Source organism: Gopherus flavomarginatus, chromosome 2 (genome assembly GCF_025201925.1).
Source record: "Gopherus flavomarginatus isolate rGopFla2 chromosome 2, rGopFla2.mat.asm, whole genome shotgun sequence".
In the NCBI taxonomy this organism is placed as follows: Eukaryota; Metazoa; Chordata; order Testudines; family Testudinidae; genus Gopherus; species Gopherus flavomarginatus.
The window spans coordinates 117,149,442-117,173,217 of record NC_066618.1 but is presented as its reverse complement, the minus strand read 5'-3'; the positions used below and the strand labels follow the sequence as shown (position 1 = coordinate 117,173,217).

General features: G+C 43.5%; 1 protein-coding gene across 3 annotated transcripts in view; it reads right to left on the bottom strand.

Moving 5' to 3' along the window:
- Positions 1-3,514: 3,514 nt before the first annotated feature.
- Positions 3,515-23,776, bottom strand: part of CEP72 (centrosomal protein 72) — a 54,199-nt gene continuing 33,937 nt past the window's right edge. Inside the window, exons 12-15 of one of the 3 annotated variants that reach the window (XM_050938197.1) lie at positions 20,107-20,233; positions 7,791-7,902; positions 4,425-4,576; positions 4,195-4,211 (exon numbers count right to left, since the gene is read on the bottom strand). In XM_050938197.1, coding sequence (XP_050794154.1) covers positions 4,210-4,211; positions 4,425-4,576; positions 7,791-7,902; positions 20,107-20,233 — 393 coding nt within the window. In that variant the 3' untranslated portion in view covers positions 4,195-4,209. Of the gene's footprint in view, positions 4,577-7,790; positions 7,903-20,106; positions 20,234-23,776 lie in introns of all 3 variants that reach the window. The other 2 variants (XM_050938198.1, XM_050938196.1) reach the window with 2 other exon arrangements.

The window sequence follows — 23,776 nt, the reverse complement described above, 5'->3', positions numbered from 1 at the left end:
GTAAAGGTTTGTTACTGTAGCTGGAACACTTTGGGCAAGTGTACCTTGCTCACCAGCTCCGCTGCAGCTTCTTGTTTGTCCATTTGCATAGCCCTGGTCTAGTTCCCCAACTCAATCCATGGATTTAAGGAAGTTCATAGATGAGATGGACAGGACCAATTCCATTTCCTAAGCCATAAGATGATGGCAGAAAATAGTGCTTGGACTGGCTTAGATGCTGATTCTTATTTTTCTATTTGTTTTCATACCATTAACATGTCTTTACTACACAGGTACCTTAAGTGATCGGCCCATGGGTCTGAGGCCCTGAGTTTATGTAGCTCAGGTGCGAGCAGCCACAATGCAAAGCCATACCCCAGTTACTCTGTCATCAATGGTGCTGCACTTCTCCATTTGTCACTATAGCTTCTAGGGTCATATCTCACAGTTCTTTGTGCTGCTCTAAGTTCTATGATTCTTTTCCAGTGAATTATGGGCAAACTTGTTTGTCCTTCCGGGCAGATGTGGGGGAATTGTGGGAAGGAGGTGGAGGACTATCACTGCTAAAGTGAGTCAGTTTGCATGCTCACAGCAAAGGTACCTGGTTACCACCTGGAATGAAAGCAGCTGGGCCTGAATGCAAGCACCACTAAACTTAGGTGAGGTAGAAGGGTGGGTGTGAGTGGGAGCTGGCTAAAAACCTGAGCTACCTGTAGTGTGAGGACATACCCTCAGCCAACGGGGAATTTCTAGGCATTGAGACTTCTTTTCTTCCCTAGTTTCTCTTTTGCTCCTCTTCACTTTGTTTTTGTGCTTTTCCTTTCCTCCCGCCCCCCCTTACTTATAGTAATTGAAATGACTTCTATTTAGCTCAATTTCTTATATTCACCATCTTTTCACCCGGCTAGAAACCCAAGTCCCTTTTCCCTTCTAACAGCAACTATCACTGGGAGCTTAGAAATAGGGGTTTTGACTAATTTCTTGCAAATGTGTTTCCATCAGCTCTTACTGAGCTCTGTCCATTGTAAAAGTGTGCTCCTTGGCCTTACCTCTGACATTTAAGATGTAAATATGATGCTAATATTAAGGTGGAAATTTGCACCAGGAAAAAGTGATCTGCTGGTTTTACACTATGTGCACAATATCTTAGTATTTACAATGTATTTCTACAGCACTATGCATTATGGAGTATCACTAAAGACTATCATTTATATTTATGCTGTGTTGGTGTAGCTATGTCACTCTCAATAATATTAGAGAGACAAGGTGAGTGAGGCAGCATCTTTTATTGGTCTAACTTCTGTTGGTAAGAGACAAATCATTTACAGGAGTCACTTCAGCCACCACTGAAATGGATCTTTGGGGGTGAAAGACAGCACGTAGCAACCCTACACATCAATTTAAAAGAGGAAGTGAAGAATGCAACGGAGATGCAGGGGAAATTGTCCTGCTAGACAGAATGGACAATGATTCAAATTGGGATTTAGCTAGGATAATGGGACTAACATTTCAACCCTTGCATACAGGCCCATGATATCTATAGTGAGAGTAAGCTGGCAGGATATTGGAAAGAAAGCTTCATTACCGTTCGAGGAGCTCTTACTGCTATGCTAACACAAAGGTTCAATACTAGCCAGGGGGAAAGAGCAACTTTCTGACTGACCAATAGCCTTTCTTGAAGCATGGGCATGTAGGTGACTTTTTTTTTTTTTTTTTAAATTGAGGAGTAGGGGAGAACCTAGTTTTAAAAAAAAAAAAACAACAGCTGTTTAATATCCCTAATGAATAGGGCTGTACTAAGTTTGTCCAATTTTAGTAAAATGAGATGAATGAGCTTGTGTTCAAAGCTCAACGTTTCATTCCTTTATTAACCCAATCCCACATTGTCTATATCCAGGCAGCATCATGGGAATTTGTTCCACAGCTTCTATCTAAATAGGAACCAGACCCAACCCTGCTTATCACATTCAGACTAGCCAGGATTCCTGCCAGTCATGACCCAGTGACAGCCCACATGATGAGTACGATTAATGAGGGCTTAAGTTACCATGAACATGCAGGCGCCTGCTAGGAGTAGACAGGTAGAATATTTTTGAGGTTTGTTTATGTATTAAGTTCATTGGAAAGATTCGAAAAAAGAAAATCACAGTTCTGTATTCTGGGAACTGGCACATTCAAATGTTAAATATTAATAAAAAAGTACTGGGCCTGGTTATTACATAATTTACAATCTCTTACATAATACTTATGGGAAGTCTCAAGTGTAAGAGAACCCTTTTGATTAGTCCAACTACAAAAAAACCTTTGTTTTTTAAAGTTACATATACACTTTTAGTATTGCTTAACTCAGGAACAGCTGTTAGTAAAAGTGACTTGTATTTACTGTATATCAGAACTGAGTAATTGGTATGAAATCAAATAATCTGAATCTTTTATCAGAAAAAAGATAACGAGAAAAATATTCATAAAAAGTTATGAATCAGACAATATAGTAAAAATAGATTATACCTGATCCATTTATATTGAAGAAGAGAGTAAGCTGCATCACATATTAGCTGCTAATTATTTTTTTAAAATCAGACAAGATTATTCATAGAATCTTAGGGTTGGAAGAGACCTCAGGAGGTCATCTAGTCCAACCCTCTGCTCAAAGCAGGACCAACACCAACTAAATCATCCCAGCCAGGACTTCGTCAAGCCTGACCTTAAAAACCTCTAAGAAGGAGATTCCACCACCTCCCTAGGTAACCCATTCCAGAGCTTCACCACCTTTCTACTGAAACAGTGTTTCCTAATATCCAACATAGACCTCTCCCACTGCAACTTGAGACCATTGCTCCTTGTTCTGTCATCTGCCACCACTGAGAACAGCCAAACTCCATCCTCTTTGGATTCCCCCTCCGCCAAAATCAGGTAGTTGAAGGCTGCTATCAAATGCCCCTCTCACCCTGTTCTTCTGCAGAGTACACAATCCCAGTTCCCTCAGCCTCTCTTCATAAGTCATGTGCCCCACCCCCTAATCATTTTCATTGCCCTCTACTGGACTCACTCCAATTTGCCCACATCCTTCTTGTACTGTGGGGCCCAAAACTGGACACAATACTCCAGATGTAGCCTTACCAGTGCCGAATAGAGGGGAATAATCACTTCCTTCGATCTGCTGGCAATGCTCCTACTAATACAGCCCAATATGCCGTTGGCCATCTTGGCAACAAGGGCATACTGCTGACTCATATCCAGCTTCTCATCCACTGTAATCCCCAGGTCCTTTTCTGCAGAATTCAATGCACATTTGACGGGAATTTTCTGCTGCTAGAATCCACCCTCTTTGTGCTGCCTGAGAGACCAAAGAGGGCGGATCTCAGTAGAGAATGTGACTCTTAGTGTACCAGTAGATGAAAAAGTACCAGAGTACAGCTCACACTAAGGCCTTGGCTACACTGGCTCTTTACAGCGCTGCAACTTTCTCACTCAGGGGTGTGAAAAAACACCCCCGAGCGCTGCAAGATACAACGCTGTAAAGCCTCAGTGTAAACAGTGCCGCAGCGCTGGGAGTGCGGCTCCCAGCGCTGCAAGCTACACCCATAGAGGATGCGGAGTATGTGCAGCGCTGGGAGAGCTCTCTCCCAGCGCTGGTGCCGCGACCACACTCACACTTCAAAGTGCTGCTGCGGGAGCGCTGTGCACTTGCAAGTGTAGCCATACCCTCAGTAAAGTTATGGAGAGTAAAATAAAAGCCTTAGACAATGACGGCTGTGTAGGGAAGATGTTTGATAGTGTTATTTGTAATGGGATAACTAAAGTTCCTATCAATCACACATAGGCCAAAGGACTATCACAGATCCATTCTCTGTAAAGTTTCACCTCTTGTTACAGGGTCTCACCCACAGTGGAACTGAAAGAGCAAGCAGTGAATATTTTCTATTTCCCTAAAAAGTTTCCCTTCTAAATCATGTTTAATGTTACATTTGATAATATGGACAGCAGTACCCAGTGCATAAGTACAGATCAGGGCTATAAGTCAACTTACGTTATACTACATTTATATATAAAAATATGAACTATGTCCTTGTGAACTAACTCAGCCATTGGCACTTATGGTCCTGATTTCAAAATAATAGTTCTAAAATTTGAACTCACATTTAGCTTTAGGTAGCCCTGAGTTCTGGACTGAAAGTGCTCAACCAAAATTTCTGACTGGGTTTAAATTGCCATCATGCACATCCATGTTTCTGTAAAAAAGAAAGTGAAGATTTGTTCTGGGGAAATCTCTGCTGAACAATTTATATGTACAAAGACAGAAAAACAATTCTGAATAAATAAAAGGTATCAAAGACATCAACTCATGGTGCAGTTGAAAATGTTTGCTCACACAGTCAGATAAACTCAAGGGTGTCCCCTCTTATAAATCATTTACAACAAAACTTCCTTGGATTGTCACTAACACCTGCTGTTGTCCATGTTGCTAGGAGGATGTTTATCCATTGTTTTTTTTAACTGATTGTAACTCCAGTGTAGCTGCTCAACTTCAGTCCTGTGCCGTGTACGTGTCTCTGCTAATTCTTGCAGGAGATGCTCATTGGTAGAAACCAAAGTTCTGCAATAAACAATCCAAACATCTAAGTGTGCTTATTATTTCAACCATTTTATAAAGTCTTTTTACTTCCTTTCACATTTCTATTGGGTACTACTATTTCTTTGTAATTCTACTATGGAATAAACTATTGTGAGCTATTTTTTTCACTTTGAATGTATAAAAGGAGAGAGAGATTTTTAGGAATAATTTATGACCAAGTAAACATTCCTTAGTGGAAAGATTTGTCTCAATAATACATTTCAAATAGAAGTGCTCTCCATATGAACAAATTTGCCTTCATTGGACCAAATCCTCAGCTGACGTAAAATAGTATTTTACATTACTGAAGTTCTGGCCAACTCTTTTTTAGTCACTGAAACAACTATAAAATAAGCTGTTGTGTTAATTTTGAAATCCTCATAACTGCCAAGATATAGACATAATGTACTACGTTACCTTATTATGATAACCTTCCCTACTCAGAGGACAGCCCAGACTCTCACCCCACGTGTTTAGGACACAGATGGGCAAGACCAAGGATGCTTTTGTTTTTCCAAATCCAAAATTAGGATTTATCAGATCCACATTCCATTTTATCTGAAGCTGAAGATTTCCCCCCTAGTTTTGTCCCATCTCCAGATCATGTTGAAAGGACGTTATACAAAGCAATCTTTCAGATGTATACTGACACTGATTCTAAGAACAAGTGTCAAAAATTCTAAGTCATATGAAAACAAAGTTTATAAGGGGAACTTTTTCCAGCATGTATGCCCCATGGCCATCTCAAAATAAGGCCCAAATCTCATCTCCCCAGAACAGAGAGAGCGCAACTTACTAAAGCACAAAAACACAACAAAAAGGGGTCCCTTCTATCCTCTCACTAGATGAGTAATTCTATAACTGGCCAGAAACATTAATTTCTTATTAGATCATATCTCATATATTACAAGTTTATAATATCAAACCGTTTGCTACGTTACAGATCCTAAAAAGGTGACCATTTAGCGGCCAAGAGAACTTGTTTCAGGTGATTTATACTAGGAACAAAGATCAGTCCCAGAAAATGCCAGTATTGGCTCCTAGCCAGAGTTTCACCATCAGCCCCTGGAATCCATAGTCCATCCACCACAAACAGAGTGGACAGGTATATTTTCTTTAGTATTGATGTGAGTTAATTACAATTCTGGGAGTGGACGTTTTTTAGCCTAGCACACCAGGACATTCTGACTCCAGCAAGTTGTCATTAACAGGGAGGCTCTATGGGCTGCTGAAGAAGATTCAAATCCTTTGTGAGGGATGCTACAGCTGCATCAACCTCGTAGAGAGAATCTGTAGCTTCTGCAGAATAGCAAGGCCTGCTTAAAATGAGCTGTTTCTATGAGACCCTGTGGGATTTTTGCCACAGTATCTGCCACTGGTTTAAATCAGCCCACGTTGATCAATGGCTGAAAGTGATTACCACTGAACAGAAGGCCTTCATTAGACCGAAATAAATTGGTTGTTTCAAGTTCATCTCCTCAAATAGCATGTAACTACATCACAAAAAACCACATCGTACTCAACCCCTCCTTGCAGACTGTCTTGGCAGAGAGGGCAATGTTTAAATGGGCATGGAGACTAAGAGATTTTCTGCTCCTAAGAGATGATCCCACCAGAATATGGCTGAAACTTATTTATTCAATTCATAAAATCAGCCATCTAATCCCCAGGGCACTGTACAAACATAAAACGCTAGTAGGCCAGCGTGTGTTGCACTCCGCACTGCCACTATCTCTTCTGGGGATAAACAGTGTCCTTCAGATTCTAGTTCTCCCAATTTGACAGAGCATCACTAGTCACTTATTTAAAATAAAATAATTCATTACACTTTACAGTCCTTACATTCAAACACTAATAAAATAGACAGCAATATTTATACCTTCATAAAACATGTCTATAGTCTCTCGTGTACACAACCTCTCCAGTGAGTCAGCTAAAGTCAAGGGTCTCCTTTCGGCAGTGAAACTGGAGGCTGCTCAAGCTGTTGCTTAGCAACCCATCTGCTCTGTCCTGTCTTCCTCTGGCTGCCCAGCTATTTTCCTCCAGTGGGAGGGCCAGCCTCAATTTCTCCCTCTCAGCTAGTGTCTTTAAACAAAAATTTGGCATTTTCCCCGAGAGGTATGTATGCAGAGCACTAACGTTCCATCTCAATTTATACAGAACGTAGAAGGAAATCCATCGTTCTTTTTTTTTCCTTCCGTGCAAAATGCATGAGATCTAGCACATTCACACCTCACCGGCAAAATGGATGTAGTGCTGTGTCAGAGAGGCACACAAGGCCTCCAACCAACTAATTCCAGGGGGTATCACAGCACACCATATCAGTTTCAATGTCACCAGATGGCTAAAGGAACAAGTAGAGAATGCACTTGCATTCTCAGAAGAAATCTGAAAAGCAGCAATGTAGTCATCCCTGTGTACTTTTATAAAACATTACAAGATAGACTTCAATCCCCCCCAGAGAGCCCTCCCCTGGTAGAAGCATACTTCAGGCAGTGGTCCTTATATAGGCCCAGGTCCTGCTTTCCATAAGGGGCAGGAATTCTACATTTTTGGGGCTAACTCCATTAACTGACTTTCTCCAGTTTTACACTAGTGTAACAGTGTTAATTCAGACCCCCTTTCCCCCCCGCCATCTCAATTTGTTGCTGCTTGTTACTTCTCAAAATTATGCACTAATGGAGATGCCATGAAGTGGAATGGAAAATTTGTATCTGATCATTTTCCTTCTGTAATTAACATTTTAATTCATCCAACCCACCTTCCTCCAGGATATTCAACTTTCAACCGAGTATAAATCTACACAGTTTAAAATTTGAAAAAACAAATGAAATACTTAAAATGCTGCTGCTGGTTTAGTTTTACAGTTTGTCAATTTAAGAGGTAGAGAGCTGGCTGAGCAGACTGATTGCTAAGCAGCATCTGCTGCTGCCTCCAGGAGAACCTAGAGACAACTCAGTACTCTGGACTAAAAAATCATCAAGTAAACTTTCCATTGTTGTTCATTAAATACGGAGATAAAAAGGGCTACTATGTTTACATTTTAAATGTATTGAGCATCTTCCACTCATAGTAAACATTTAACTGAGAAGCTCTGGTACTTTAATACAGAATGACTTTAAAATTTCAAAGTATTCAATATGCCAAGGGTTTCTTATGTAGTTTCTTTTACTTCTGACCAGGATCTTCAATATACCTGTGACTTTCCTGCAACATCTCTGTGAGCTCCTGAATCTGATCATAGTGCTGAAGACGCTGTTTCAAGTTGATGTTTTCACTTCTTAACTGTTGAGTCTCATTTTGCAGCTCTAAAATTCAAAGGGACAAAATATCTTAAAGAGGCTATATCTCTTGCTGAAAATTCAGCCTAACCTCAGAGGGGTAAATATTGTACAGTAGCATAAAATAAGACTGAATATCCATCCCTTGGACGAGACCTACAGTTGAGAGCCTGACCTTTTGTGCCAGCTAAAGATCCCAAAATATTCTTCATGAGCCTGAAGTGAAGTCAATGACAGGTTTTCCATCAATTTCAGTGCACTGGGGTTGATCTCCAAAATTAAGGGCATTAAATCCAGTGCCCTGGCCAAATTTCAACTTACATTTTAGCTATAAACCTCCCTTTGCAGTTCCCATCTGGCTGGCCCCTGTGAATGAAGCAGGTACAGCTCCCTTGTGCCAGAGCAAGTGTCCCTATTTTGCCAATTAGGAGGGTGAGACAGCACCTGTGGGCTATAAAGGATCAGAGAGAGAGAGAGCTGGTGAATCAGAATCTGTCAAGATGAGGGCAGGTGAGGGTTCCCTGACAGTGAAGAAGGCAGGTAAGCTGCTACAGACTGTACATTGGGGGGTGGGAGAAGGCTGAAGGCCAGAACAGCAAGAGGGATTTGCTGGGTGGTGGTGAGAGGATGAGGAGAAGGAGAAGAATAAGCAGAATCAGCCTGCTGGCTCCAAGCCAGAGAGCTGGAGCCAAGGGCTAGAGAAGGTTGAAGGCAGGGAATATTATCTGCTGACATCTCCAGACCTGCAGAGATGGACCCTGAAGAAAATGAGTAATTTAACCAGAGGTTAGGGATCTACTACAGGAGTGGGTGGGTGAGGTTCTGTGGCCTGCAATGTACAGAAGGTCAGACTAGATCATTGGGATTGTGTGAGGGATGCTTCCTGGCAAGGAAGCTCCCAGCAAAGAGGCTGTGGTCGTTCCCCCAGCTCTCCCTAGCAGGCACTGCAGTTGAAAGTGTTAGGGGGCTGTCCTGGTGTAAGGTCAGGAGAGGATGGCACTGGAGAGCTGGGACATAGTGAGGGATGCTGGACCAGTATGTTGCATGTACTGTTTTGACTATGGTGGGGAAATATGGACTATGGCTGTGGGACATTTGTTACAATTTATGTTTGTGGGACTTTGGGAATCAGTGACCCCACAAGGGCTAATTATTACACTTGGGATGATGTACTGAACTATTTCTGGGGAATCTGAAGAAAGGAAACGTAGGCAGTTGCACCTGTCATATTGTGTCCTGCAGCAGGACAGCACTCAGGTGGGACTGCCCTATGACACCATTGTAAGTTGTATTTTCACCTGCTGTTTAAAACTGTTTATAGTAGTATAGTAGCTTGTTAAGTTTGTAAAGTGCTTTGGGATCTTCCAGGCTGAAAGGTGCTAAATGAATATAAAAGAGTATTCTGAACTTCAGACACATTTTTATTTCCCTAAGCCTAAAGTAATGCCTTCTGGTTAGTACCTCAAAATCTTCAGGCTCCAAAATGCCAATACAATGCATTATATTGGAGGGAGGACGGGAAGAGAATGAGGAAACCTTATTGTTATAGTTTTAGAGCTAGCGATGATAAGCCTAATTTACTACAGATCCCCCTTCTTTACAGATAAGGTGAATGCTGGCAGTGGCCACTCCATAGTTAACTTGGAAGCTAGCCTAACTTACTCCTGCCTCCCAAAATAAACTAATCTTTCTGTGATTCTGAAGAGTTATATGGCACAGGGGAACCGTTTGGATCTCCCAAATGTTGACTTTCAGACTTCTGTGGATGTGTGTGTGAGTGAAAGTACAATTTTGCTAAAGAAGGTATAATTTTGGTGAGTGCTTTTTAGCTGGACTCCACTGTTTAGCTCTCAAGGTCCCTTCCAGCCCCACACATCTACGATTCTCTGAAACATGCTTTCAGATTTCAGGGTTTTTTTTCCCCAAACTGAGTGGGGCTGTTTTTTGGAGGTGCGTAGGTGGGTGTTCAAGTAAATTATGTTTCCTACTCTTCAGTATTGAAGTAATTAACAAGTAAAAGTATCTAGATGAGAAAAGCATGAGAAATGTATTGAAGACTGAGGCTCAATAAGGCACCAAATCATTTTAAAAAGGGACTCTGTCAATCCTTTTTAGACCCAAAATGCAGATACCATAAAAATTTAAAGGGACAATTTATAACATTTGTTATTTAATAAATTACCATTGGAGTGTGCAATACAATCACCTGTAATAAATGCCCTCAGTATTAAATCGAGCAAAGGAAAATTTCCTAACACTGAGTTCTAAATGGTGGAAACTGCATCATGTACAAAGTACGGTGAAAAGCACTGGTGAATGTATTGTAGTGAACAATGCCGCATTGACCAGGAAGGATGGACTGGATGATCTAACAGGCCTTTTTCACCAGTTATTTCTATGAGTTTATATATGCCTCTTCCTGATGGTATGTAGCAATCATTGTCCTATATATGAGAATGTTTGTTTGCCTGAAGAGATGCTGATATTTGCTAATTGGCTGGTTCCTGAAAAAGTAAACAAAGGAATTCATTCAAATAAAAACTGTAAGCTCACTTACCTGGCATCTGCATCCTCTTCCATCATTTTTTATGAACATTTGTCCAAAGAAATTATGATTTTAATGTTCACAGAAAGGAAAAAGGTCACAAATTCTTCTGCAAATGTGAATTTGCGCTGAAAGCGCAAGAAGGAAGTATGAAATTGAGTGACAGGTATTATACTGGCTCTAGTGCTTTCAAGAAGGACAGAATTCATCAATGTGACAGTGGAGCAGACTTAGGCCAGGTCTACACAATAAACTTACATCGGTATAACAGTCACTCAGGAGTGTGAAAAATCTGTGCCCGAGTGACGCAGTTATAGAATCATAGAATATCAGGGTTGGAAGGGACCTCAGGAGGTCATCTAGTCCAACCCCCTGCTCAAAGCAGGACCAATCCCCAACTAAATCATCCCAGCCAGGGCTTTGTCAAGCCTGACCTTAAAAACCTCTAAGGAAGGAGATTCCACCACCTCCCTAGGTAACCCATTCCAGTGCTTCACCACTCTCTGAGTGAAAACATGTTTCCTAATATCCAACCTAGACCTCTCCCACTGCAACTTGAGACCATTACTCCTTGTTCTGTCATCTGGTATCACTGAGAACAGCCTAGATCCATCCTCTTTGGAACCCCCTTTCAGGTAGTTGAAAACAGCTATCAAATCAATCCCCCTCATTCTTCTCTTCTGCAGACTAAATAATCTCAATTCCCTCAGCCTCTCCTCATAAATCATGTGCTCCAACCCCCTAATCATTTTTGTTGCCCTCCGCTGGACTCTTTCCAATTTTTCCACATCCTTCTTGTAGTGTGGGGCCCAAAACTGGACACAGTACTCCAGATGAGGCCTCACCAATGTCGAATAGAGGGGAATGATCATGTCCCTCAATCTGCTGGCAATGCCCCCACTTATACAGCATGAAATGCCATTAGCCTTCTTGGCAACAAGGGCACACTGTTGACTCACATCCAGATTATCATCCCCTGTAACCCCTAGGTCCTTTTCTGCAGAACTGCTGCCTAGCCACCCAGACTCTAGTCTGTAGCAGTGCATGGGATTCTTCTGTCCTCAGTGCAGGATTCTGCACTTGTCCTTGTTGAACCTAATCAGATTTCTTTTGGCTCAATCCTCTAATTTGTCTAGGTCCCTCTGTATCCTATCTCTACCCTCCAGCATATCTACCACTCCTCCCAGTTAAGTGTCATCTGCAAACTTGCTGAGGGTGCAGTCCACACCATCCTCCAGATCATTAACCTCTGACCTAACACCAGCGTAGAGAGCACTATGTTGATGGGAGGGCCTCTCTCATGGATATAGCTACCACCTCTCGTGGAGGTGGATTAATTCCACCAACAGGAGAAACTCCCCCATCGGCGTATTAGCATCTTCACTGAAGGACTGCTGCAGTATTTTAAGTGTAGACCTCCAGTTATTAGTGCATTCATACCTGATTGGATGGGTTCCTTGGCTTTCCAGGGACTAGTGGGGAGAAATGGTCATAGTAAGCATAAATGGTAATCTCTTGTATAACGGTGTTCTTTATCCCTTATCCCAAATTCTGGGCTGTAATAACCTTAGTCCCAGATTTGGACCTTAGCGTCCAAAATATGGGGGTTAGCATGAAAACCTCCAAGCTTAGTTACCAGCTTGGACCTGGTACCTGCTGCCACCACCCAAAAAATTAGAGTGTTTTGGGGCACTCTGGTCCCCCTGAAAAACCTTCCCTGGGGACCCCAAGACCCAAATCCCTTGAGTCTCACAACAAAGGGAAATAATCCTTTTTCCCTTCCCCCCTCCAGGTGCTCCTGGAGAGATACACAGACACAAGCTCTGTGAACCCAAACAGAGTGAATCTCCCTCTCTGTTCCCAATCCTGGAAACAAAAAGTACTTTCCTATTCCCCCAGAGGGAATGCAAGGTCAGGCTAGCAATCCAACACACAAATCTCCCCTTGATTTCTTCCTCCCACCAATTCCCTGGTGAGTACAGACTCAATTTCCCTGAAGTAAAGAAAAACTCCAACAGGTCTTAAAAGAAAGCTTTATATAAAAAGAAAGAAAAATAAGTACAAATGTTCTCTCTGTATTGAGATAATACAACACAGGGTCAATTGCTTAAAAGAATATTGAATAAACAGCCTTATTTCAAAAGAATACAAATCAAAGCACTCCAGCACTTATATTCATGCAAATACCAAAGAAAAGAAACCATATAACTTACTATCTGATCTTTTTGTCCTTACACTTGGAAACAGAAGACTAGAAAGTAGAACTACTTCTCCAAAGCTCAGAGAAAGCAGGCAGGCAGAAAACAAAAGACCTTAGACACTCAAATCCCTCCACCCAAAGTTGAAAATATCCGGTTTCCTGATTGGTCCTCTGGTCAGGTGCTTCAGGTGAAAGAGACATTAACCCTTAGCTATCTGTTTATGACACGCCCCCCAAATTGCAGACAGTGGGGAAGCTCACTGGCGGCGATTTCCTTCTAGAACTTGAAAATAAACAGATTAATACAACACATACACCTTTACATATACTCCTAAGTATATAACTAACAGACTTCTACATTTTAAGAACACTTTTTAACTACTGAATTCTGGGAAACTCTCACGGGAGAGTGCATCAGCTACTTTGTTAGAAGCTCCTGTGATGTGTTGAATTTCAAAATCAAAATCTTGGAGAGCTAAACTCCAACGAAGAAGTTTCTTGTTGTTCCCCTTGGCAGTATGAAGCCACTTTAGTGCAGCATGGTCAGTTTGTAGTTGGAACCGCCGTCCCCAAACATATGGGCGTAGCTTTTCCAGGGCGTACACAATGGCATAGCATTCCTTTTCACTGACTGACCAGTGACTTTCCCTCTCAGACAGTTTCTTGCTGAGAAACACGACAGGATGGAAGTTGTGATCTGTTGCTTCCTGCATGAGCACCACTCCTATACCACGCTCAGATGCATCTGTGGTTACTAGGAATGGCTTGTCAAAGTCCGGGGCCCTGAGCACAGGGTCAGACATGAGCGTTGCCTTAAGTTGGGTAAAGGCCTTTTGACACTCATCAGTCCACTTAACTGCATTTGGCTGGGTCTTTTTGGTCAGGTCGGTCAGTGGGGCAGCGATTTGGCTGTAGTGTGGTACAAATCGCCTGTAGTATCCGGCCAAGCCTAAGAAGGATTGGACCTGTTTCTTTGACCTTGGGACAGGCCACTTTTGGATAGCATCCACCTTGGCCTGTAGGGGGTTTATGGTTCCTCGACCCACCTGGTGCCCCAGGTAAGTCACTCTGTTTTGGCCTATTTGACACTTTTTGGCCTTAACAGTTAGTCCTGCCTGCCTGATGCGCTCAAAGACCTTTTCCAGGTGTAGTAGGTGTTCGGGCCAGGAGTCTGAAAAAATGGCCACATCATCGAGGTAGGCAACTGCAAATTCTCCCAGTCCAGCTAGTAGACCATCTACCAGCCTCTGGAAGGTGCCGGGTGCATTTCGAAGGCCGAAAGGAAGGACATTGAATTCATACACCCCCGCATGGGTGACGAATGCTGACCTCTCCTTGGCAGGTTCATCTAGCGGTACTTGCCAGTACCCCTTGGTTAAGTCTATTGTAGAGATGAACTGGGCACGTCCCAACTTTTCCAATAGCTCATCGGTACGTGGCATTGGATAGTTGTCCGGACGAGTTACAGCATTTAGCTTACGGTAGTCCACGCAAAAGCGTATTTCCCCATCTGGTTTGGGTACCAGAACCACTGGAGATGCCCATGCACTGGTAGATGGGAGGATTATACCCATCTGTAGCATGTTCTGGATCTCCCGTTCTATAGCAGCTTGGGCATGAGGAGACACTCGGTAAGGTGGGGTTCTGATTGGGTGAGCATTACCTGTATCAATGGAGTGGTATGCCCGTTCAGTCCGTCCTGGGGTGGCTGAGAACAATGGGGCGAAGCTAGTGCACAGCTCCTTGATTTGTTGCCGCTGCAGACGTTCCAGGGTGGTTGAGAGGTTCACCTCTTCCACGCCACCGTCTTTTTTCCCCGTCGTAGTAGACACCGTCAGGCCACTCAGCATCCTCTCCCTGGACTGTAAACTGACAAACCTGTAAGTCTCTGGAATAGAAAGGCTTGAGAGAATTAACATGGTACACTTTAGGCTTTAGTGAGGAATTGGGAAATGCTATGAGGTAGTTTACAGCTCCCAGGCGCTCTTGGACCGTGAATGGCCCTTCCCATGATGCTTCCATCTTATGGGCCTGTTGCGCCTTCAAGACCATAACCTGGTCTCCTACCTTGAAGGACCGATCTCTGGCATGTCTGTCATACCAGGCCTTTTGCTCTTCTTGAGCATCCTTTAGGTTCTCTCTAGCAAGGGCTAAAGAGTGTCGGAGGGTGCTTTGTAGGTTGCTTACAAAGTCCAGCATGTTAGTTCCTGGAGAAGGCGTAAACCCCTCCCATTGCTGCTTCACCAACTGTAATGGCCCCTTAACCTCGTGACCATACACAAGTTCAAATGGTGAAAACCCTAAACTGGGATGTGGTACAGCCCTGTAGGCAAACAGCAACTGCTGCAACACTAGGTCCCAATTATTGGAGAATTCGTTGATGAATTTTCGTATCATGGCCCCCAAAGTTCCATTGAACCTTTCCACCAGGCCATTGGTTTGATGGTGGTATGGGGTGGCAACCAAGTGATTCACCCCATGAGTTTCCCACAGTTTTTCCATGGTCCCTGCCAGGAAAGTAGACCCTGAATCTGTAAGGATGTCGGAGGGCCAACCTACCCTGGCAAAGATGTCTGTTAGGGCCAGGCACACAGTGTTAGCCCTGGTGTTGCCTAGAGCTACTGCTTCCGGCCATCGGGTAGCAAAGTCCACTAAAGTCAGTACGTACTGCTTTCCTCTGGGCATCTTTTTTGGGAAAGGGCCCAGAATATCCACAGCTACTCGCTGAAATGGGACCTCAATTATGGGGAGTGGCTGGAGAGGGGCCTTGACCTGGTCTTGAGGCTTTCCCACTCTTTGGCATACCTCACAAGACCGGACATACTTGGCAACGTCCTTGCCCATCCCCTCCCAGTGGAAGGACTTCCCCAACCGGTCCTTGGTTCTGTTCACCCCAGCATGGCCACTGGGATGATCATGGGCTAAGCTTAAGAGCTTCCCCCGGTACTTAGTTGGAACCACCAACTGTTTTTGCGGCTGCCATTCTTCCCGGTGTCCACCAGAAAGAATTTCCTTGTATAAAAGTCCTTGGTCTATAACAAACCGGGATCGATTAGAAGAGCTGAGAGGCGGTGGGGTGCTCCGTGCCGCCGCCCAAGCTTTCTGAAGGCTGTCATCTGCTTCCTGCTCAGTCTGGAACTGTTCCCTTGAGGCTGGGGTCACCAGTTCTTCCTCAGACTGTGGACTTGGGCTTGGTCCCTCCGGAAGCGATGTAGGTGATGGGGTTGTTTCCGTTGCTGGTGAACCGCTTTCCGCTGGTGCACCTGAGGGTATTTTAGGCTCTGGCTGAGCCTTTTGGGTATGGTTGTCTTTTGCTTCTGCCAGTTCTGGCTCGCTGGCGCCCTCTGGCGTTGAGTTTGAAGATGGGGTTGCACTTGCTGGTGCTGGTTGCTGTTCCAGTTCCGGGCCTGGGACTGGAGATGCTGTGGCTGTTTCAGTGGTAGGCATGGAATCTGGGTCCACTACCTCTGTCTGGGTCTCTGGTAACACAGACGGGGCCTCTGTGGACGGTTCAGGAACAGGAATGGGTCTGGAAGCTTGCCTGGTTTGGCTACGTGTAACCATTCCCACTCTCTTGGCCCGCCTCACCTGGTTGGCCAAGTCTTCCCCCAGTAGCATGGGGATAGGATAATTGTCATAGACTGCAAAAGTCCACATTCCTGACCAGCCTTTGTACTGGACAGGCAGTTGAGCTGTAGGCAAGTCTACAGCTTGTGACATGAAGGGGTAAATTGTAACTTTGGCCTTTGGGTTGATGAATTTGGGGTCAACGAAGGATTGGTGGATAGCTGACACTTGTGCCCCCGTGTCTCTCCACGCAGTAACCTTCTTTCCGCCCACTCTCAAATTTTCCCTTCGCTCCAAGGGTATTTGAGAGGCATCCGGGCCTGGGGATCTTTGGTGTGATGGTGGTGGAATGAATTGCACTCGCATGGTGTTCTTGGGACACTTGGCCTTGATATGTCCCAGATCATTACACTTAAAGCATCTTCCATCTGATGGGTCACTGGGCCGAGGTGAGTTACTGGAGACTGGTGAGGTTGAAGGGTAGGGTATCTGTGGCTTTACTTGGGTGGTATGTGGGGTCTTTGGCTGTCCTCGGTTGTAGGGTTTATGGTCTGTGTGCCCCCTGGGGTAATCGTTCCCCTTGACAGTAGCTTTCTTGCTTTCTGCCAGTTCCATCCATTTGGCTCCAATTTCCCCCGCCTCAGCGATATTCTTGGGGTTTCCATCTTGTATGTACCGTGTGATGTCTTCAGGAACACCATCCAAGAACTGCTCCATTTGTATGAGGAGGTTCAGTTCTTCCAAGGTTTGAATGTTGTTTCCTGTTAGCCAGGCCTCATAGTTTTTTGCAATGTAGTAGGCGTGTTTGGGAAATGACACCTCTGGTTTCCACTTTTGGGTTCTGAAGCGCCGACGGGCATGATCTGGGGTTATCCCCATCCTGTATCTGGCCTTGGTTAGGAAAAGTTTATAGTCATTCATTTGGTGCTTAGGCATTTCAGCTGCCACCTCTGCTAAAGGTCCACTGAGCTGTGACCTCAATTCTACCATGTACTGGTCTTCGGGAATGCTGTACCCAAGACAGGCTCTTTCAAAATTTTCCAAGAAGGCCTCGGTGTCATCACCTGCCTTGTAGGTGGGAAATTTCCTGTGCTGTGGAGCAATAATTGGCGCCGGGTTGTTAGGGTTGGCTGGCACATGCAGCCCAGCTTTTGCCATCTCCAGTTCATGTTTTCTCTGTTTTTCCTTTTCTTCATTCTCTTTTTGTTGTTTTTCCATTTCTTTTTGTTGTTTTTCCATTTCTTTTTGGTGTTTTTCCATTTCTCGGTGGTGGGCCAACTCTTCTTCTGCTTGTTTCCTTCGGTAGGCTCTCTCTTCTTCTTCTAGTTTTCTTTTGTGTGCTGCCTCTTGGGCTGCCTGTTCTCTTTGGAAGGCTGCCAGTTTCATGCTTTCTTCCTTTTCTTTCATCTCCATCTGTCGCCTGTGTTCAGCTTCTTTGATTTGTTCTTCGGCGCCAATTTTTGCCTTAGAAGTCATGGTTCCTGTTTTCTTGTGTTGGGGTGCCCTCCGGTGTTTATCTTCTGAACTGCAGGTTCTGTTGCCTCCTGAAGTCTGCCTAGCAACAGTGCTTTTTTCCTTTTCTCTCTCTAGCTAATGTTCAATGAAGGGAAACCAGAAAAACCACTTTATTTGCATGCCTATAAGTGCTGGTACTTGGCTCCTAATGGGAGGGCTATTGCATGACAAAAGACCCTCAACAGTTTCTTAATGGCTTCTCGCTTAACATGCAAGCCACAAACTGCCAGAGAGCAGAAAAAAAAAATTCTCTCTGGTTCCCTTTTAAAACCAACTGCTTCTCTCTGCTAAAAAGCCCTTAGCAGAGAAAAGAAAAATATAATATTTCTACTGGCTTCTGGGTTCTGTCTATCTCCCACCAGCTGCCACTCATGTAATAACCTTAGTCCCAGATTTGGACCTTAGCGTCCAAAATATGGGGGTTAGCATGAAAACCTCCAAGCTTAGTTACCAGCTTGGACCTGGTACCTGCTGCCACCACCCAAAAAATTAGAGTGTTTTGGGGCACTCTGGTCCCCCTGAAAAACCTTCCCTGGGGACCCCAAGACCCAAATCCCTTGAGTCTCACAACAAAGGGAAATAATCCTTTTTCCCTTCCCCCCTCCAGGTGCTCCTGGAGAGATACACAGACACAAGCTCTGTGAACCCAAACAGAGTGAATCTCCCTCTCTGTTCCCAATCCTGGAAACAAAAAGTACTTTCCTATTCCCCCAGAGGGAATGCAAGGTCAGGCTAGCAATCCAACACACAAATCTCCCCTTGATTTCTTCCTCCCACCAATTCCCTGGTGAGTACAGACTCAATTTCCCTGAAGTAAAGAAAAACTCCAACAGGTCTTAAAAGAAAGCTTTATATAAAAAGAAAGAAAAATAAGTACAAATGTTCTCTCTGTATTGAGATAATACAACACAGGGTCAATTGCTTAAAAGAATATTGAATAAACAGCCTTATTTCAAAAGAATACAAATCAAAGCACTCCAGCACTTATATTCATGCAAATACCAAAGAAAAGAAACCATATAACTTACTATCTGATCTTTTTGTCCTTACACTTGGAAACAGAAGACTAGAAAGTAGAACTACTTCTCCAAAGCTCAGAGAAAGCAGGCAGGCAGAAAACAAAAGACCTTAGACACTCAAATCCCTCCACCCAAAGTTGAAAATATCCGGTTTCCTGATTGGTCCTCTGGTCAGGTGCTTCAGGTGAAAGAGACATTAACCCTTAGCTATCTGTTTATGACATGGGCACTTCAATGTGTTGACATTAGACTGATGTCACTAGCATGTCAGGACTAGTTACATGGCACGCCTCATTGTTGCCCTGAAACTTACTCATGAGGAAGGGCGGGAGTGGAGTTTGAGTGGATCAAGTGCATCTTTTGTTTGGGCATATTGGAACTTTATTGATAGGGCCACCAGACGGAATCATGTCACCAGGTTAATAGTATGATTCACATCTTAATGCTAATAGACTTATTAATAAGGTTGCAGTCAGTAGACTTTAATCCATACTTATGTGCCATGTGTCCTTATTCTATTCTGGCTCGTACTAAGCAAATTTAGAATCTATGCTGGATGTGCAAACACACACTAAACAAGTAAGCATTAAGAGAAAATGTGTCCACTTTAAATGTGGTTTGGCTGAGAAATTGTTGATTATATCTTCAAAACAGTGAGCTACATCCTCCGCTTTGCTGTGGCCCCTCTCTTTGAATCTCTCCACTGGCTTCCCCTTCTCTGTCCCATCAAACATAAGCTGCTTGTGTTCACTTTCAAGGCCTTTCACAAATCAACTACCACATTACCTATTGTTCGTCGTCAATCTGTTCATGCTTGCCTCCTGTCAGCCCATGATGCCAGTCTCCACTGCCCACTTGTTAAATTTTCAAACAAGCACCTTTGTGCCTTTTACCACGCTGCCCCACATGCTTGGGGACACTCACTGTAAACATGCACAAAGCTACCTCATTAGCTACCTTCAAATCCTGCCTTTGCTGTGATGCCTACAAAAAACTTGATAACAGGTAGGCTGCTGGTGTGCACAGACTAATGCCTATTATGCTGATCTGTGTTGTCTCATTGTTTCCTTGTACTCCTGCCTATATTCATCTATTGTCTTTGACTTAGTTTGTAAGACCTTTGGGGCAGGGACTGTCTTTTTGTTTGCTGTTTGTACCACCCCTATCATAATGGGGTCTTGGCCTATATGTAGGGCCCCTAGGCATTAAGGTAATACAAATAATAATTGCCATGGAAGTATTTGTGGAATGAGGTACTACTTGGTGTGAGTAAAGGCATCATGATCTGGTCATAATATACAAATTAAACTTAAAGACAGAACACAGATATGGGTTTGCCTCTGACACAACAGTTATTAAAACATGTGTTTTTAAAAAAAACTCACCAGTAAGTTGCAAATGTAATGAACTAGAACTGTCTGCATTTTTGACATTCTGTTCCACATTTAACAGATGAGCTTTTAAGTTAGTGTTCTCTTCCAACAACTGGTCTAAACGTTGCTTCAAGATATCCTAGTGACATTAAAAAAATTAAGAAAAACAGAACAAACCTTAAAAAGGAAATTGATAACAAATGAACATTTTCCCAGTAAATTATTCTTTGAAAGTCTAAACATGGTTTTGTAACACAGTAAATCATAAAGCAATCATCACTGAAAATGAAAAAGCCAAGACCTGGTATTCCTGATTTATTTTGTTTTCTGTGACTTGGTTCCACGGAAAACAAACATTATAGCAGTCATTGAATCACACTAGTCCAGAACTTGGGAAAGCCTGATATTCCCCTGGATGGATTCCCAGGGGAATGATATCGACAGGAACCCAGATTCATAGCCTTTATGGTAACTGTGAGCTGCTGACTGTCCATAGCAAGAGGGATTTTCCAGAGGGTGTGAGTGCATATAGTCACAATGGTAACTACTTTCTTCATGGGTCCATGGCTCACAGTGCTGTGATGTGAACTTATTTCACAGAGTAATTGTAACTGGCCATTACTGCCTCAAAATGGCAGTCTCGCAGCCAAGCAGAAGAGATAACTTTTTGCCAAACTTATCCATCTTCCTAGATTCCTTGTCAGATGGAGTTGTTTTGGATTGCTCGGCAACAGCTGAAGCTGCTGAAGATCAAGGACTGGATTAAGTCCAAAAAAACCCCATAGTGCTATTCACTCACATGGTATAATTAATCTGGCTTCTTGGCCATAACAAACTCCACAGCAGAGAATTGCTTGTGTTCTTTCATTTTGCTCTCAGGCACTGAGGCCGAAGGTACAGATTGGCACAGGGTTCCCATATCCCAGGAAAGGAACGACTCACAAGTAGGAAGGAAGGCAGTATCTTGGACTAAGCTACAGTGCCACGTAAAGTCATGAGAGAATTATGCTGGTTGGATACAGATCACATAGGAGGCCGTGCCTGGACACACTGGCAAGTAGATTAACGAGGGCCTGTGGACCCATTTAGCCCCATCCAGCTACACCTGCAGTAGATGTCAGGTGTGGAGTGGAGTTAAAACAAATTCTAGCTCTGTTCCTGCTTCAACAGGAAGGGGAACAGAGCTCTGCTTCTCTCTCTAAGAAGTAAGCCGCGTTACAACCAAGAGTCTGAGAGACAGAACCATAAAAATCTAGGGCTGGAAGGGACCTTGACAGGTCATCTAGTCCAGCCCCCCGCAACCTCATGCTGAGGCAGGACCAAGTATACCTATACCATCCCTGATATGTTTGAATAATCTGGTCTTAAAAATCTCCAGTGACAGGAATTCCAAAACTTTCCTTGGAAGCCTATTCCTAAACTATAAGGACAGTTAAGTACTGGAAGGTTTTTTTCCCCCCATGATATTTAAACTAAATCTCTCTTGCTGCAGATTAAGCCCATTAATACTTGCCCTACCTTCAGTGGGCACTGAAAGCAATTGATTACTGTCCTCTCTTGTAACACCTCAACTTGTCTCAAGACTTACGAGGTTTCCCCTCAGTTTTCTTTTCTCAAGACTAAAGATAACATTTAACCTTTCCTCAGAGGTCAGCTCTTCTAAACATTTCGTTTTAGTTGCTCTCCTCTGGACTTGCTCCAATTTGTCCACATCTTTCTTCAAGTGTGGTGCTCAAAACTGGACACAGCTGGGTCTCACCAGGGCCAAGTAGAACGGGACTATTATCTCCAGTGTCTTACTTATAACACTACTGTTGATACACCTCTGAATGATATTAGCATTTTCTGCAACTGCATCACTGCAACTGCTCATATTTGAGATCCACTATGACCCCCAGGTCCTCTTCTGCAGTACCACTGCCTAACCAGTAATCTGATTTTGTAGTTGTGTATTTGATCTGTCACCCCCAACCCCAGCCTTCTTAAGGGTAGTACTTTGTACTTGTCTCTATTGAATTTCATCTTTGTTTTCAGACAAATTCTCCAAGGTCACTTTGAATTCTAATCCTGTTCTCCAAAGCACATGCAACCCCTTCCACCATAAAGGCAAATTTTATAAGCACACTCTCCACTCCATTTTCCAAGCTGGGAGGGGATGCAAGCACCTTGGAGGACAGGACCTCATGATGGCTGGACAAGTCTCCCACCAGACGGGATGACTGGGCCCAGGGAAACTGATCAAAAGGAGTGATTCGTTGAAGAAAATCCCAGAATAGAAGGGCGGAGTCCTGCTGAAGACTCTCAGATGACCCTGTTTTGAGTTCTTAACTCTTAGGACTTGAGTGCCTTAGCCAGAGGGCTAAAGCACCACTGCATCAGATCCTGTGAGAGGTGGCAACTGACTGTCAGAGACCCCCATGACAGGATGAGTAGTGTCACAAGGGGGTACCTGAGGTGGGAACTGTCTGAGGGTACGTCTACACTGCAATTAAAAACCTGCAGCTGGCCCCTGGCAGCTGACATGGACTCATGGGACTTGGGCTAAAGGGCTGTTTTAATTGCAGCAGACTTCTGGGTTCAGACTGGAGCCTGGGCTCTAGGACGCTGTGATGTGGGAGGGTCCTAGAGCTAGCCTGGAAACCTACACTGCAGTTAAACAGCCTCACAACCCAAGCCCTGCAAGTCCAAGTCAGCTGAGGGTGTCCAACTGTAGTGTAGATATGCCCACAGAGGCCTAGGACAGAATGGCTTAGGTGTACACATCACCTGATAAGACTAGATATCTACACTGGATCTTGTTCAGAACATGCAAAGTGTATTCCATTAAATTGAGACCTCACTTGATACCAAAAGCCTTAACCAGTCAGAAAAATCTCTAGGGTCAAAGGAAAATATTCAGTCACTATGCATGGAGCACATGATGGACTAGCCGTGGAAGGAACCAGAAGATTTGTTACTACATGAATTTCTCATTCCTCTTGAATGTGGAAAGAGTAAGTTATGACTGTGATATCTAATGCAATATTGGCCACAGAGGAGTTGCAAAGCCACTTTGCTGAACGGGTGAGTGTTCCTTCTGTCAAAGCGAGGACCAACATTCAGGCTGCATGCTGGAAAGCAGGATTTGGATCTTAGATCTCAATCTTCCTCCACCTATAACCCTTTAACACCCCTTTTTCCTTCTGAGACCCCAAAATCAAACTAAAGCAAATCGGTGTGCGATAATAAATAAGAACTTAATTTTAAATTCCTTGTGCCATACTGAGCCAAAGAAGATTTTTACCTTCAGAAAACAAAAGTGACAAATAGCACACTTTAAAATATATCAAGGTATAAATTACACACCTTGAGAACTTTGAAAATTGCCTAGTCCCAAAAACTGTACACTCAAATCTTATTACTGCAACCATTTACATTCAGCTAGCTAATTTTACAACCAAGCAATAAACATTTTCACATCAAGTTTAGATTATATAGAAAACAACTCTTGCCATGTGGGATGGGGGAAGGGTTGGCAACCTACTTTTGGACCATGAGCCCAAAATTCAGAACCATTGTTTTACGAGGATAATGGAACACCAGGAATAATCCACATGGATTCACAAAAAGAACAAATTCAGACAAGCTTGAATGCTTTTTTGATGAAATTACAAAATTAAAGGATGAAAAAGACAGATATTTG